At 41.4% G+C, this 17,791-nt stretch overlaps 1 protein-coding gene across 8 annotated transcripts in view; it reads left to right on the forward strand.

The window, feature by feature from the left end:
- Positions 1–17,791, forward strand: part of SPIRE1 (spire type actin nucleation factor 1) — a 183,543-nt gene that overhangs the window by 67,152 nt on the left and 98,600 nt on the right. For all 8 annotated transcript variants that reach the window (XR_003759843.2, XM_029066004.1, XM_029066008.1 and 5 more), the window contains exon 3: positions 14,930–15,163. Coding sequence is in view for 7 of the 8 variants with exons in the window: in XM_029066004.1 (XP_028921837.1) it covers positions 14,930–15,163 (234 nt within the window). In the remaining variant the exon portion in view is untranslated. The remainder of the gene's footprint in view (positions 1–14,929; positions 15,164–17,791) is intronic.

Consider the following 17,791-nt stretch of genomic DNA (forward strand, 5'->3'; position numbering starts at 1 on the left):
ACAAAGATGCACTTATTTAGGGTGAGTCTCTCGATTGCATGTCTGTTTTAAGATATGCACACCATAATATATTGTTCAAACCTACCACACTGACTACTCCATGATGTTACTCGGATGTTATTTACCTTGGGCTTTGAGAGATTGTTGTCATAACAAATACTGCTAATGATTTTGTTAAAAGCAAACTGCCCCTTTTGAGGTTAAGAAGATGAATTCAATATCCTGAACTAGGAAATTTTTTTTCCATATGTTTTCTTGCTCTTAAGCAGTGCAAGATAATAAAGAATAATTTAATGCTGATATGATTCTTTTTTCAGTGATGAACAGTAGCACAAATAAGTTAAATACTGGACTGCATCTTGTCGGTATTGTTTTATAGTGAGAAATTCAGAATATGAAATTAAGTAGAAATATAAAAATGTTTTGTGAAAGTGAATGCTTAGTACTACGATATTTAGCCTCATTCTCTGATTTAAAAAGTACAAAAATCAGTATTTTAGAAATTGGTTAGGGTTGATGGCTTTTTAGAAATTAATTTCCACAAAACTCTGTTTTGCACTCAGCTCTCTTAGAACACTGGTGTCAGGTCCTTAGTGAAGTCCCATTAAGGAAAACTTGTATAATGAAATATGTGTTTTGAGTCATAGGCTCATATCCTTTCCAGTTTCCAGTCATGTTCTATCTAGGTAGATGCATGTCAGAAGAATGTTCCCTAATATCCCAAAAGTGTTGTATCCAAAATGTCTAGTCAAAGCACGCGTTCTGGAAGTGTGTACTGAAGTTCACATCTTTGACTCTTAAAGGAAACCTCTCAATAGATGTTTTATAGCGATTTGAGCAGTATTTTTTTCATCTAAATTTCACTCTAAAAATAAATTCACTTAGTAAGCTAAGATAATGAAAATTCAGCACTAGCATATCATTTAATTATTTCTGTCTTAGGCTTGGTGTGGAAATTTGAGCTAGTTGACGAACTGCTTTTCTTTGGTTTCTCTATTAGGTGTGGGCAAATCATATCACTCTGTTATTGGCAGACATTTGGTTCTTACATACCTAATTAAGGGTTTATGTAAAGTTCTTTATAAAAACAGAGAAACAGTGTGGCCTAGTGGATAGAAAATGGACCTGGGAGGCAGAAGGACCTGGGTTCTAATCCTGACTCTGCCACTTGTCTGCTGTGTGACCTCGAGTAAGTCATTTCTCTGTGCCTCAATTACCGCATCTGAAAAATGGGGATTGAGACTGAGGGACAGGGACTGTCCAACCTGATTATCTTATATCTTCCCCAGCACTTAGTGAGGTACAAATACCATAAACAAATTCATTTAATTGCTCTGGGCTCCAGTTTCCTTTTGTTTTAAACAGGGTTAACAGCACATGCCTTTTCCCACCTCAGAAGGGATTTGGTAGACAAACAAGATAGCGGATGTGAAAACACTTTGTAACGTAAAATCAAGGTATTATTGTTGTGCGAGTCACAAAATGTAAACCTATCATCACTTGGCTTCAGTGATGTATATCTCAAAGAAGCTAACAAGATGAAAGCTAACTGCTTTCCAGTTTATCGTCTGTCCAAAAAAAAAAAAATCACATGACCCACAGTACCCTCCAGTTATCACCCATCTTCCTCCTACCAGAACTCCTTGAGGTAGTTATCTACACCCTTTGCCTCCACTTCCTTTCCTCTGATTCTTTCCTTTGACACCCTGCAAACTGACTTCTGTCCCTTTCACTCCATGGAAATGGCCCTCTAGGAGTTCACCTTCTCGCCAGTTCCAGTGGCCTCTTCTCCAACCTAATCCTCCTTGATTTCTCTATTGCCTATGACACTGTGGACCACCCCTCTCTCCTGGAAACATCAGACCTTGGCTTCTCTGACCCTGTCCTCTCCTGGTTCTCCTTCTTTGTCTCTGGCCACTCCTTGACTCCTTCCACATCCACTTCCTTGGAGAACTCAATTGCTCCCATGCTTTCAAACTACCATCTCTACACAGATTGGAATGCCCTCCCTCCTCAAATCTGACAGACAATTACTCTCCCCCCTTCAAAGCCTTATTGAGGCAAATCTCCAACAGGCCTTCCCAAACTAAATCCCACTTTTCCTCATCTTCCACTCCCTTCTGCATCGCCCAGATTTTCTCCCTTTGCTCTTCCTCCATCCCAGCCCCACAGCACTTATGTACATATCTGTTATTTATGCCTCTTTAACCCTCTTTAACCCTAGGCTGTAAGCCCACTGTGGGCAGGCAATGTGACTGTTTATTACTGTATTGTACCTTCTCAAGTGTTCAGTATAGTGCTCTGCACACAGTAAGCACTCAATAAATAAGATTGAAAGAATGAATGAATACACAGACAATTCCCAAATCTACCTCTGAGCTCTTTCCTTTTCTACAGTTTCATGTTTTCTCTTGCCTTCAGGACATCTTTATTTGGATGTCCCATCAACACCTTAAACTGAACATGTTCAAAATAGAACTCCTTATCTTTCTACCCAAACCCTGTCCTCCCTTGATTTTTCTATCTCGGGAGACAGTACCACCACCCTCCCTACCTCGTAAGCCCATAACCTCAGTCTTGTCTTCGACTCAACTCAACTTTCTCATTCAAACCCACATATTCAATCTGTTACCAAATCCTGACAGTCACAACATCCCTTGAGTCTGTCCCCTTTTTTTCCATCCAATCTGCTACCATACTGATGCAAAAACATATTTTATCCTGCCTTAATAATGACAATAATGAAAATAGTGGTATTTGTGAAATGCTTACTATGTGCCAAACACTTCAATAAGTGCTGGGGGGGTAGATACACACAAAAAAAGGGTTGGACACAGTCCTTGTCCCATGTGGGGCTCAGTCCCACGTGGGGCTCGCAGTCTCAATTCCCATTTTACAGGATGAAGCAACTGAGGCACAGTGAAATGAAGTGACTTGCCCAAGGTCATGCATCAGACAAGTAAGGACTAGACTACTGCATCAGCCTCCTTGCTGATCTCCTTGCTTTCTATCTTTCCCTTCTTCATCTGTACTTGACTTTGCTCCTGGATCATTTTTCTAAAAATAGTTCAGTCTGTAGCTCTCCAATCCTCAAGAACTTCCAGCGGTTGTCCATCCACCTTGGCAGCAAACAGAAACTCCGTACCAACAGACGTGGGCAAGCAGCATGGCTCAGTGGAAAGAGCCTGGGCTTGGGAGTCAGAGGTCAAGGGTTCAAATCCCGGCTCAGACACTTGTCAGCTGTGTGACTTGGGGCAAGTCGCTTCACTTCTCTGTGCTTCAGTTACCTCATCTGTAAAATGGGGATGAAGACTGTGAGCCCCTCGTGGGACAATCTGATCACCTTGTATCCTGTTCAGCACTTAGGACAGTGCTTTGCACATAGTAAGTGCTTAACAAATACCAACATTATTATTATTATTAATTCCATACTCAATCAGCTCTCCCCCCCACCTTCTTACCTCACTGATCCCCTACTACAACCCAACCCACGCACTTTGCCTCTCTAATGCCAATCTGCTTTGTGTGCCTCAATCTCATCTATCTCTCCACCGACCCCCTGCTCACATCCTCCCTCTGGTCTGGAACTCCCTCCCCCTTCAGATGGAAAGGGGACAGTCCTGGGTTCTAATTCTGAATCTGCCACTGACTTTATGTCTGATCTGGGCCTCAGTTTCCTCATCTGTGAAATGGGGAGTCAGTACATGTTCCCTCTCCTCCTTAGACTGTGAGCTTCATGTGGATCAGGTACTGTGTCTGATGTAATTATCCACCCCGGCGCTTAGGAACCGCTTAATAAATACTACAGTGAGGATGATGATGATATCCGACACACCATCACTTTCTCCACTTTCAAAATGCTTCTGAAATCACATCTCTTCCAAGAGGCCTTCCCTGATTAAGTCCTCATGCCCATCCCTCTGTGTCGCTTACACAGTTGGATTTGCATCAATTTGACATTAAGCACCTGACATCAACTCCACCCTCAGCCCCAAAGCACTTAACGTACAAATTCTTACACTGCCATTTCCCCTGTCTATAACTTATTTTAATGTCTGTCTCTCCCTCTAGACTGCTTGTTAGCCAGTATCCCGCCTACCGACTTATTTCTGTCGTTACTTTCCAAGCACTTAGAAAGGTGCCCTGCACACAGTACACAGTCCTTGATTAATCATTGGCATATGCAAACCAAGGAGATCCAAAGAGCTTTTACCCAATCAATCATGGTATTTATTTATTGAGCTCTTACTGTGTGTAGCGCATGGAACTAAGTACTGGAGAAAGCTTAGTATAACAGATGTTCGGGACATGTCACCTTGCTCCTCAAAAAATTCCAGTGGTTGTCCATCTACCTCCATGTCAAATAAAATCTCCTCGCCATTGGCTTTAAAGTAGACCACCACCTTGCCCGCTCCTACCTCACCTCACTTCTTGCCTTCTACAACCCAGCCTGCACACTTCGCTCCTGTAGTGCTAACCTTCTCACTCTGCCTCCATCTCACCTGTCTCACCGCCAACCCCTCAAATCCGACAGACAATGACTCTCCATTCTTCCCTTCAAAGCCTTATTGAAGGCCCATCTCCTCCAAGAGGCCTTCTCAGACTAAGCCCCACTTTTCTTCATCTCCCACTCCCTTCTCCGTCACCCTGAGTTGTTCCCTTTGCTCTCCCCCACCCCCTCCCAGCCCCACAGCACTTATGGAACTAGCTGTAATTGTATTTATTTGCACTGATATCTGTCTCCCCCTTTCTAATAATAATAATAATGTTGGTATTTGTTAAGCGCTTACTATGTACAGAGCACTGTTCTAAGCGCTGGGGTAAACACAGGGGAATCAGGTTGTCCCACGTGGGGCTCACAGTCTTAATCCCCATTTTACAGATGAGGGAACTGAGGCACAGAGAAGTTAAGTGACTTGCCCACAGTCGCACAGTTGACAGTTCTAGACTGTAAGTTTATTGTGGGCAGGGAATGTGAGTGTTTACTGTTGTATTGTACTCTCCCAAGTGCTTAATTCAGTGCTCTGCACACAGTAAGCACTCAATAAATATGATCGAATGAATGAATGAAATGTGATCCCTGCCCACAAGGAGTTTATAGTCTACAGTGAAAGACATATTAAAGTAGGTTAGGCATAGGATGGTGAACAACTATTCCTAGATAATTCCTGAGGGAATTTGGATTTATTGTGAAAAAGGGTGAAACACCATTGTAACATTCAGTGGTATTTACTGAGCACTTATCATGTGGAGAGCACTGTACTAAGAGTTTGGGAGAGTACAGTATAAAAATATATCAGACACATTCCCTGCTCACAACGAACACAATCCTCTAAACTGTAAGCTTGTTGTGAGCAGGGAACCTGTCTACCAACTCTGATGTATTATACTCTCCCAAGAGTCTAGTACAGTACTCTGCCCATAATGCTCAATAAGTGTAATTGATTGTTGGTAGAGAACTGTCCTATCAATTTCTTGTCATCAATTTCAGATCCCAGGTTGAAAATAATACAAATGATCGGCTAGTGGATGAAATGAAAAACTCTATGTAAAAGTGTGAGGTGCATTTCAGAAAAACTCAACTTATTGGGAAGAAAATATTAATATTTCATTAGGGCAGAGAATGATCCAGGACACTAGCATTCTCTGTATTTTCCAGTGAAGTGAAATGAGTTTGAGGGGCCAGGATAATTGTTCTGCCAAGACTTCCCTTCTGTTAGGAACATAATATCCAGAAAACTGCAATAGCATCAGCAGCCCTGTAAAATCCAGGATGAGACATCCATATCATTAATAATTATAGTATAATAGTAACAAATATTATAGTATTTGTTAAGTTTTTGCTGGGTGCTGAGCACTGGGGTAGATAATAATAATAATAATAATGTTGGCATTTAAGTGCTTACTATGTGCTGAGCACTGTTCTAAGTGCTGGGGTAGGTACAAGGTAATCAGGTTGTCCCACGTAGGGCTCACTGTCTTCATCCCCATTTTACAGATGAGGGAACTGAGGTGCAGAGAAGTGAAGTGATTTGCCTAAGGTCACACAGCTGACAAGCGGCGGAGCTGGGATTAGAACCCATGACCTCTGACTCCCAAGTCTGGGCTCTTTCCACTGAGCCACACTGCTTCAAACAGAGTCCCTATCTCCCATGGGGCTTACAGTCTAAGGTACAGTCTAAGACCAGGTATTGGATCCCTCTTTTATAGATGAGGAAACTGAGGCACAGAGAAATTAAGTGACTCATCTAAGTTCACTCCTCAGGCAAGTGGTAGAGCTGGGATTAGAACACAGCTCTTCCGTCTCCCAGCACCGTGTTTTTTTCACTAGGCCACTGCGCCTCCCAGTAATGTGCAGTGATTGATACAAAAAAATTTCTTCGAAGTCTCGGTAACCGAGGCAACATTTGTATGAGCTCAGATCACCGGACGATGCGATCTCATATTTTAAAAAATCATTGTTATGCAAGATGACTAAATGAGAAGTTTTCAGAGGCCAAGTACGGAAGTACTAATTTAGAAGTGTTTGCCTCTACCTCTTCTTGTAGTTGTTCATGTTGCCCTAGGGGGCAACTGGGACTACCTTGGCATAACTCATTCCTCTGCACTTGTGTCATGGTGGCTACTGTAGCATAATTTTAATTTTAATAAAGAAATCTGGGCTAGAAAAATAAAGCAGAAATATGTACAAAAGAGAAGAAATAAGTGCATTCAGTGAATATTAGCTAAATACATATTTATTATCTTGGCAATTTGCATCGTAGTCCTTCTCATTATGAATGAGTTACTCAGAAAAAACATTTTTGAATTAGAAATCAGAATGCAGATGGAAGCATTTTTACATGTACAATGTAAGGTGAGAACAGGCTTTTTTTTATAACATATTTTTTCCCACAGGTGACCAATTGTCTGGCGTCTTTTTGTTTTCCTAACGTGTTTTGTAAAATAGAAACTGAGGAAGTAAAATGTTGCTCTGTAGTTATTATGCCATTGCAGTTTGAGTCACGCAGTCAATTTAAAGAGGAGTATTTTAATAGCAAGAGCACTTTTAATTAACTGGAACTAGCTGCATTTATAATCTCATATTAGATTTCACGAGGTTATAATTTCATTTCCCCTCTAGACTGTAAACTAGTTGTGGGCAGGGATTATGTCTACCAATTCTGTTATATTGTACTCTCCCAAGTGCTCAGGACAGTGCTCTGCACACAGCGCTCACTAAATATGATTGACTGATTAGCTCCCTAGAACCTTGCAAAAAATCAGTTTAATGAGGAAGAGGAAGCACTATGATTTTTTTTTTTACTGTTTCTTCGAAAAAATAAATATTATCTTACCAGTTAATGATTTGGTCTTAGAAATTAGTCTTCTTTGGCAGTATTCAGCTAAACGCATGGAAGAATATTAAAATATTTTTAATACTATTTATTTAGAAAGAAGTCAACTTCCCTCCTAATTTGAAGTGATAGCTTTTTTGAGTTTTAATTTTTTATACACATCCCTCAAATCTGTGTTGGCTATGAAACTCAGTTCATGTAAACGTGTTCCTTTTGTGCTAAGATTCGTTCTCTAAATTAGCAAACTCAATTTTTTAAAATAATTCATTCAATCATATTGAGTGCTTACTGTATGCAAAGCACTGTACTAAGCGCTTGGAAGAGTACAGTATAACAGACAGGTACATTCCCTGACCATAACGAGCTCAGTCTAGAGCTCACAGTCTAGTCCGCATTGAATGAATTGGGCCCTGGTTCACAGTGCATTTTGTTATAATCTAGCTGCTTTGTATTTAGCTGCATTTGCATCCAAGGTGAATTTACAATTCTTGTCATTCATTCAGTCGTATTTATTGAGTGCTTACTATGTGCAGAGCACTGTACTAAGAGTTTGGAAAGTACAATTCAGCAAGAGAGAGAGACAATCCTGCCCGTGATGGGCTCAGATGACCAGTTTCAGCCGGAAGTTCCTCCTTTATTCATATCAGCAATGCAGAACATTAAAAATAGGTTGAAAATGGAAGCTATTAACAGATAACAGACTTGTAGCTGCTCAACGGAGTGACAGATGGTTGCTTTTCAATAAGCTCCTTATCTTCCCTCCTTATTACTACTAAATCACCCTTCTTCTTCCTCACTTTTCCCTCATTGATAGCACCCCTGCCACCCTGGCTGTCTAACAAGCGTGCACTTGTGGCCCTTTCTTCAATATTTCATGGCTTCTTCCAGTCCTCTCCACCCTCATAACAACCATCCTGGGATAAACTGTAATTGCCACCCAGTTGGATCTCCATTCTGGTCTGTATAACCAGCGTGAGTCATCCTTCCAAAATGCCCATCAGAGTAAATCATTGCCTTCCTCAGAGATCTCCAGGGCCCCCCTATTATTGTCTCTCAGATGGAACAAGATCGCCTGAACATTCGTTTCTCTTAATAACAATAACTATGGTATTTAAGTGCTTACTATGTGCCCAGCACTGTTCTAAATGCTGGAGAAGACACAAGGCAATCAGGTTGTCCCACGTGGGGCTCACACTCTTAATCCCCATTTTACAGATGAGGTAACTGAGGTATCGAGAAGTTAGATGGCTTGCCCAGGGTCATACAGCAGACAAGTGGCGGAGCTGAGATTAGATCCCACGTCCTTCGACTCCCAAGCCTCTGCTATTGCCATTAAGCCATGCTCCTTCTCTGACCTACCTTATGTTTCCCCTCACCCCCAGCATATAATCTTAGCCCATTTATATGGTATTTGTTAAGTGTTATGTGCTTAATCTGTCTGTACTAAATCTAACCATGAGCCCCCCGTGGGACAGGGCCTGTGCCTGACTCTATTACCTTATATCAGCTCAGGGTTTAGAACAGTGCTTGGCACATAGTAAGTGCTTAACAAATACCATCATCATTATTATTATTATTATTTTACAGATGAGTAACTGAGGCACAGAGAAGTTAAGTGACTTGTCCAAGGTTACACAGCAGACAGGTGGTAGAACTGGAATTAGAACCTGGGTCCTTGTAACTCCCAGGATTGTGCTCTATCCACTAGGCCATGCTGCTTCTCTAAGCCATTCGTAAGAACAACAGTCAGAGGGTCAATAGAAATTATTGAGTATCTGTAATTTATTTTAATATCTTTCTCCTGCTCTAGTCTGTATGCTACTTGTGAGCAAGTGTTGTCTACCCCTATTATTTTGTATTGTACTATGCACCACCTTGACTTCCTCCCCTTTATTCATCCCCCCTTCCAGCCTCACAGCATTTATGTGCATATCTGAAATTTTAAAAAAATTTCTATAATAATAATAATAATAATGGTATTTATTAAGCACTTACTATGTGCCAAGCACTGTTCTAAGCACTGGGGGGATACAAGGTAATCAGGTTGTCCCACGTGGGGCTCACGGTCTTCATCCCCATTTTACAGATGAGGGAACTGAGGCACAGAGAAGTGAAGTGACTTACCCACGGTCACACAGCTGACAAGTGGCAGAGCCGGGATTCAAACCCATGACCTCTGAGTCCCAAGCCCAGGCTCTTTGCACTGAGCCTCGCTGCTTCTATCAAGTCAAGCTCTCCTTTACACTGTAAGCTTCGTAGGCAGGGAATGTGTCTGTTATATTGTTGTATTCTCCTCAGCACTTAGTAAAGTAAGCACACAATACTACTCTCCCAAGCATACTCCATGCAGAAGAAGTGAGAATTCTTAATCATTTCCCCCATTCAACATTTCTGCTTCCACACAATTTCTTATCTTTCCCTGCTTCTTGGAATATTTTCCCTTCCCCCTCAGCATTGCCAAGTCGCTCCTCTTCTTCAAAGCCCTTCCCCCTCTAGACTGTGAGCTCACTGTAGGCAGGAATGGGTCTATTTGTTGTGATATTGTACTCTCCCAATTACTTAGCATATTGCTTTGCACCCAATAAACACTCAATAAATATGATTAAATGAAAAAAAAACCCCAAACTGCTTCATATTGGAAACATTTCCCTATTAATCCTCCTGCTTGCCACCTTGGCCCTTATATATTGCTTTATGTATTTATTCCCCTTTGGTTAGCTGTTTTTTATCCACACTCTTATACTCTAAACTATTGTACGTTCACCATATTATATTTGTCTCCTTTGATAGCAAGCTCCTCAAAGGCAGTACTCAATAAGCACTATTGATAAAAAGTAGACATTATGATTTTTTACAATGAATTTTAATTTTTTTGATTGTAAATCATTTTATTTACTTTCTCACAACAACAATATACAACACTATGTCTGGGTTCCAGGCTCCATGCTTATCTAATTTTTGCAAAGTCACTGTGGTTGAAATCAGTGGAACGACAAAATCTTTCAACAGTCAGAATGTGACCCAAAAAAATCTTTTTTAGTATTGTAAGTTATTTTGCTATGGTTGGGCACAATGAACACTTTTGTGTATATTAATGTCAACAGAAAATAGAAATGCATGCAGCATGGTCTAGTGGAAAGAGCACAGGCCTTGGAGTCAGAGGACCAGGGTTATAACCCCGGCTCTGCCACTTGTCTGCCGGGTGACCTTTGGCAATTCACTTAACTCCTCTATGCTTCAGTTTGTTGTGAGCAGGGAGCGTGTCTACTACCTCTATTATATTCCACTTGGCCAAGTTCTTAGTACAGTGCTCTGCACACAGTAAGCACTCAATAAATATGATTGATTTCCTCACCCGTAAAATGGGGATTCAATACCTATTCTCCCTCCTATTTATTAATCAATCAGTCATATTTATTGAGCACTTACTGTGTGCGGAGCCATGTGCTAAGCGCTTGGAAGAGTACCCTACAACAGACTTGGTAAATACATTCTCTACAACGAACTTAGTCTAGCATCATAAAAAAGCAAAATAGTAAATCTAGTAAACTTGACTTTTGTAATCTAGGAGTTGAGAAATGAAATCATATCTATTCATTGTGCTTTTACCCATACTCCTCTTAATCAAAATGTCAAGATTTTTCCACTGCTGAAGAAGCATACATTTTAAAAAAAGGATCTTTGTTAAGAATAATCTTACTTTCAGCTGATGATTGTATGTTTGCATAAAAATTCTTAATCTTGTGACTCTATTCACATGGAATGTTTGTGTGTGTATGTGTGTGTACTCTTGAGAGTATTTTTAATATATTTTTAATTTCCAGTTAATCATCAAATTAACTGTACCTGTTAAGTGCCAAATTTCAGAGTTTAAATACTCTAGTCAAGTGAGGTGAAATAAAATTGTGAAGGTCACTGAAAAGTACATTGTCCTTTAGTCCTCTTCATTGATGTCAAAGATGCAGGAGAATTCTAAATAGTTATTTAGTAGATTACTGTTGTCAGTCAGCTTAGTGCATATTAAATCCCTACAGAGCACACAAAAAAGGAACCATTTACTGATCTGGAACAGCCAGTATGTCAAGGAAATCAGCAGCTGTAATTGAGTTTTAGTCCTATTCTTTTTGAATGTCTTAAGCCATTTTCCCATCCAAAAGTGCTTATGCACAAAACTTTGTTAATTGTGGTATTTAAGTGCTTACTGTGTGCCAAGCACTGTACTAAGCCCTGGAGCAGATTCAGGATCATTTTTGGGTAGGGGATGTATTGTGATGCTGTAGTCTTCCAAGTTCAGTGCTCTGCACACAATAAGTATTCAATTAATATGTTCGATGGTCAGGTCCCTCATGGGGCTCCCAGTCTACATACGAGGGAGAACAGGTAATTGAATCCCCATTTTGCAGATGGAGCGATCTGAGGCACAGAGAAGTTAAGTGACTTGCCCAGATCACACAACAGGTATGTGTCCAAGCCAGGATTAAAACCCAGGTTTTCTGACTCCCAGATCAGTGCTCTTTCCACTAGGCCATGCTGCTTCCTCTTGTATCTTGCTTAGATTTGTTTTTATGAATCCAGGTTATTTAAAGGTCCAGTAATGCAGAGAAAATTTCCGTTAAATACACTTTTTATTGTATTCATTTATTAGATTTAAGTAGATTGTTTCCTCTCCCAGTTTTGGGGCTGTAAATACATTTCATTAATCAGTAATATTTATTGAGTACCTGTGTGCGACTGTGATTTGGGAGAATATAGTAGTTTTAGAAAACACAATCCCTGCCGTCAAGGAGTATGCAACTTAGTGGGAAAGGCAGTCACAAAATGATTTCCCCAACAGTAGGAAAAAGAGACCGGAAACATGGATAAATGGGTGAATAATAGTAATGACATTTGTTAAGGGTTTCTCTGTGTCGAGCACCGTTCTAAATTCTGGTGTAAGTATAAATTAATCAGGTCGGACACAGTCTCTGTCCCACATGGGGCTCAGAGTCTAAGCAGGAGTGTTCTCAGCTATTTAATCTCCATTTTACAGATGGGGAAACTGAGGTAGAGAGCAGGTAAGTGATGTGCCCCAAGCAACAGGTGGAGCCGGGATGATTGAATGCTTAAAATAGTAAAGTATATGCATGCCCGTGTGAACTGAAGTGCTATGGGTGGTTGTGAGTACGTGTGTGTGGAGGCGATGAGAAAGGGCTGAAGTGATAGTTGGGATGATGTCATTGAGGGAGGAGAAAAATGAATCAGGGAAGGCCTTCTAGTGGCAATAGGATTTGAAGATGTGGGGAGCTGTGGTCTGAAGGATTTGAAGAAGAGAGAAATTTCCAGGCAGGAGGTGAGGCTATGAATAAGGAGTTAGAGAGAGGATATATGAGAACAAGGCAAAGTGAGTTGGTTACCAGGACAGGAATGAAGAGTGTGAGCTGGAGTGTATTGGGAGTGTAGAGTGGATAAGCAAGAGGGAGAGTTGATGGTGGAGTTCCTTAAAGTCAGTGGTCAAAAGTTACTTCTTGAAGTGGAGAGGAATGGATAACCATTTTATTTTTTATATTTTGAGGAGCGGAGTGACGTTGAAAGGTGGCTATATCGAAGATGGCAAAACAAGGCATTTTCTGTGTATATTTGGAGATTAGATCCAGGGAAAAGTGAACATCATTCAACACAGAGACCTCAAATCTAATATTTAGATTCTTGGAAAAGCATTTGTACAAAGCATAGAGACTGCTTGTTCCTAACAGATTTCTATAGGAAGAGGCTCGACTCTTCCGACAGAGTTGCAATCAGTTCATTCAGTTTGGGCCGTGTGTCTGTGAGAACCTCTAGCTCCCATCACCTTGGATTTCTCCAGCATGATTCGGGCATGTAACCTTTGCGGAGAATTGTGGTGGGCTGCTCTTTTTCCATTCATGAAAGGAGGCGCACTCTTTGGAGGAACTTGTGTTGGATTTAAAAGCACATCTCCTCCAAGAGCCTTCCCCAGCCAAGTCTTCAATTCCTCTTCTCCCATCCCCTTCTGTGTCACCCTTGCACTTGGATTCGCTCCCTTTATTCGCCCCTCCCTCAGCCCCACAGCACTACATACGTATCCGTCATTTGTTTATATAAATGGCCGTCTCACCATCTAGATGTAAACTTGTGGGCAGGGAACATGTGTACCACTCTGTTCTATCATCATTATAATAATAATTGCGGTCTTTTTTAAACGCTTACTCTGTGTCAAGTTCTGTACTAAGTGCTGGGGTGGATACAAGCAAATCGGGTTGGACAAAGTTCCCGTCCCATGTGGGGCTCCCAGTCTTCATCCCCATTTTACAGATGAGGTAACTGAGGTACAGAGAAGTAAAGTGACTTGCCGAAGGTCATACAGCAGACAAGTGGCGGAGCCGGAATTAGAACCCATGACCTTCTGACTCCCAGGCCCATATTCTCCCAAGTGCTTGGTACAGTGCTCTGCACGCAGTATGTGCTCAAACAAGATTGATTGATTAATTTGAGAGGTGGAGTCTTACTTTGAGGACTCTGCAGTTGTTATTAATAATCCCTCTCCCCCAAGGGTTTCTAGTAGTGAGTGTGATGCTAGAAATGAATTTGAATACAGAACTCTCTCCTGCCCAACCACCCCAGTCCTCTGCCTTCACACCACCTTCTGTCCCTTGCCCACCCCCAACCCCCCTTCAGACCTTCTAATGGCCAAAAGGAGATTCCATTACATAGTAGTTCACAGGAAAAAACATATAGGGGTTACCTTTTTTGCAATCGATCAATACTATTTACTGAGTACTTACTGTGTGCATTCATTCAGTTGTATTTTTTGAGCACATTCTTGGGCAAAGCACTGTACTAAGTGCTTGGGAAAATACGATATAACAGCAAATAGTCACATTCCAGACCACAACGAGCTCAGAGTATACAGAGGGAGTTAAACATTAATATAAATAAATAGATAAATAAATGACAGATATATACAAATATATACATTTGTGCTGAGGGGATGGGAGGGAGGAAGAATGGAGTAAGTAAGAACCTCTGCTCTTACTCAGAAGGGAGTGGGAGAAGAGGAGAGGAGGGCTTAGTCAGGGAAGGTTTCTTGGAGGAGATGGGCCTTCAAAAAGGCTTTGAAGTGGGGGAGAGCAATTATCTGACTGATATGAGGAAGGAGGGGGTTCCAGGTCAGAGGTAGGATGAGGGCAAGAGGTCGGCAGCCAGATAGATGGGATCGAGGTACAGCGTGCGGAACACTCTAAGAGCCTCCAGCAAGATTTTGAGACTTTTGAGACTTTCAGCATGGGGAAGAAGAAGGAAAAATAACAAGATGCTTTAAATTTGCTATTTTGTTTTCAGAAAAAGGGTTTAAATATTTCTTTCCATTTTTGACATATAGTAAATCCTATTATATTTCTTTCCATTTTTAACATGTAGTAAATCATATTGCTCTTAACACATCTCCATGTATATAAGTAAATGGTGGCACAAATTGTGCTAGATGAACAAAATGGGCCTATTTTAAAATCTTTGTCGTGATGTTGTCCCTATTGGAATCTGAAATGATTCTGATCTTTTCTTTCCCATTTTCCCTTCTTTTGCCTCTCGGTTTCTAGATTATCGAAGCGTTAGGCATCATCATTTATAAAGCCCTGGACTATGGTTTGAAGGAGAATGAGGAACGGGAACTAAGCCCTCCGCTGGAGCAGCTTATCGATCACATGACCAATACCGTGGAGGCTGATAGTAGCCACGATGAAGGCTATGAAGCTGCAGATGAAGGTGTGGAGCATGAAGTTGATGAAAAGGGGGAAGTTAAGGTCATAAAATCATATAAAGACGTCATGAAGGTACAGTAATCATTTGAGTTGTTTTTCTCTTCCAGGGAGCTGCCAGAATTAGTTTCTTTCTGCTAATTTTCAGAGCCCGCAGACCCTTCGAAACCCTTTTAAAATGACATCTCCTCCAGGAGGTCTTCCCTGATTAATCTCTCATCTTCCCACTTGATTCTTCAGTTACCATCTTCAACACTTCTACATTATCTATGCATTCAAAATTTCATCCCTAATCACTTGGATATTTGGCCCCCTGACCTCTGTTAGTAAATCAGTGGAATTTATTGAACCTGTGGGATAGCACAATACAATCGAGTTGGTATATGTAATCCCTGCCCACAAAGAGTTTAGAGTCTATGAGCTGGGGGGGGGCAGCCATTAAAATAAATTGTAAATAAGGGAAATAGTAGAATATTAATTTTCTACAATTTGAAGCACTCGCCCCATCCAACTTCACTTCACTGATCTCTTAATATTAATAATAATAATAATGTTGGCATTTGTTAAGCGCTTACTATGTGCAGAGCACTGTTCTAAGCACTGGGGTAGATACAGGGTAATCGGGTTGTCCCACATGAGGCTCACAGTTAATCCCCATTTTACAGATGAGGTAACTGAGACCCAGACAAGTTAAGTGACTTGTCCACAGTCACCCAGCTGCCAAGTGGCAGAGCAGGGATTCGAACCGATGACCTCTGACTCCCAAGCCCGGGCTCTTTCCACTGAGCCAATGCTATTTGTTAAGTGCTTACTAGTGCCAAAGACTGTTCTAAGCCCTGGGGTAGATGCAAGGTTATCAGGTTGTCCCACATGGGGCTCACAGTCTTTATCCCCATTTTACAGATGAGGTAACCGCAGCACAGAGAAGTTAAGTGACCTGCCCAAAGTCACACAGCTGACAGGTGGCGGGGCTGGGATTCGAACTCAGGACCTTTGACTCCAAAACCAGTGCTCTTTCCACTAAGCCATGCTGATTCTACAGCCCAGCCTGCACATTCTGCTTCTCTTGCCCTAGCTTACTCCCTGTGCCCTGATCTCATTCATCTGGCCGACGACAACCCCTTTCCCAAATCCTCCACCAGCCTAGAACACCGTCCCCCTCCATATACACCAGACTGCCGCGCTCTCCACCTTCAGAGCATTATTATGGTCACGTCCTTCCCTGATTAAGCCCTCCGTCACCAGCTCACTCTCCCTTCTGCGTCATCAATGCACTTGGATCTGTGATCTTTGAATGTTTGATATTTGCCCCAAGCCCACAACACTTATGTACCTAGCTTTATATATGTATATGTATTTTTACATGCTAATACTAATTTTTAGAGAAGCAGCATAGCTCAGTGGAAAGAGCCCGGGCTTGGGAATCAGAGGTAATGGGTTTGAATCCCGGCTTTGCCACTTGTCATTTATGTGACTGTGGGCAAGTCACTTAACTTTTCTGTGTCTCAGTTACCTCATCTGTAAAATGGGGATTAAGACTGTGAGCCTCACGTGGGACAACCTGATTACCGTCTATCTACCCCAGCACTTAGAACAGGGCTCTGCACATAGTAAGCGCTTAACAAATACCAACATTATTATTATTATTATTATGAATGTCAGTCTCCCCCTCTGAACTATAAGCTCATTGTGGTTATGTGTCTGTTGTGTCCACTAAGTCTGTTGTATCAGTCAATTAATCAGTGGTATTTATTGAGTGCTTATTAAGTGCAGAGCACTGTACTCAGCACTTGGGAGGGTATAATACAACAGAGAGCTTAGTACAGTGCTCTGAACATAGTAAGTGCTTAATAAATACCATTGAGTGATATAAAGATATGCACAGAAATGCTACGGAGCCAGAGTGAGTATCAAAGTAGCACTTAGTTGTACATATCTTTAAGCTCTTTGCTTCTCCTGCCCTTTATGTAATATTACCCAAGGGCAGGGATTATGTCTTCTCAGTTCACCTTCCCAAATGCTTAGTAGTACAGTACCCTGCACGGAGTAGGTGCTCAGTAAATACTGATTAATTGACGTAGTTTCAGATGTTGCCCTGCTAAGATAAATTATCTTTGGTAATGATATAAAATACTCATATCAATCATTAACAGCATTTAGGAGATGTCTACTATATGTAAAATACTGTAGCTAGCTTTGGGGGAATATGGCCAAATCCCCTCAGTTCTTTCTCCACAGCCTTCCAGAATCTGCCCTTTCATATCTATCCAAACTGCCCCGACACTGGTCCAGGACCAGGCTCAACTACAGGAGCATTCTCCGTGCTAGATATTCCTCTTTCTAGACTCTCCCTGCTCCAGTCCATTCTTCGCTCTGCCTCCCAGATTGTTTTTCTAAAACTGCCATATATCTCCTTATTCGTCAAAACCCTCCAGTGGTTACCTGTTTCTCTCTTCATTAGTGAGAAACTCCTGACCACTAGCTACAAGGCACACGATCAGATTTATCCTCTTAATTATCCTTGCTCTTCCTCTTCTACACCCATTTGCATGCTTCATACCTCTCATCGAGCAAACCTACTCACTAAGCGTGTTCTCATCTCTCCTGTTGCCGATGTCTTGCTCGTGCCCACCTTCCATTTGTAACTTCAGCAGAACCCAGCTCTTCCTATCATCAAAGTCCTTCTGAAACCCCTTTTTCCTC

The sequence above is a fragment of the Ornithorhynchus anatinus genome, chromosome 5 (assembly GCF_004115215.2).
Source record: "Ornithorhynchus anatinus isolate Pmale09 chromosome 5, mOrnAna1.pri.v4, whole genome shotgun sequence".
In the NCBI taxonomy this organism is placed as follows: Eukaryota; Metazoa; Chordata; class Mammalia; order Monotremata; family Ornithorhynchidae; genus Ornithorhynchus; species Ornithorhynchus anatinus.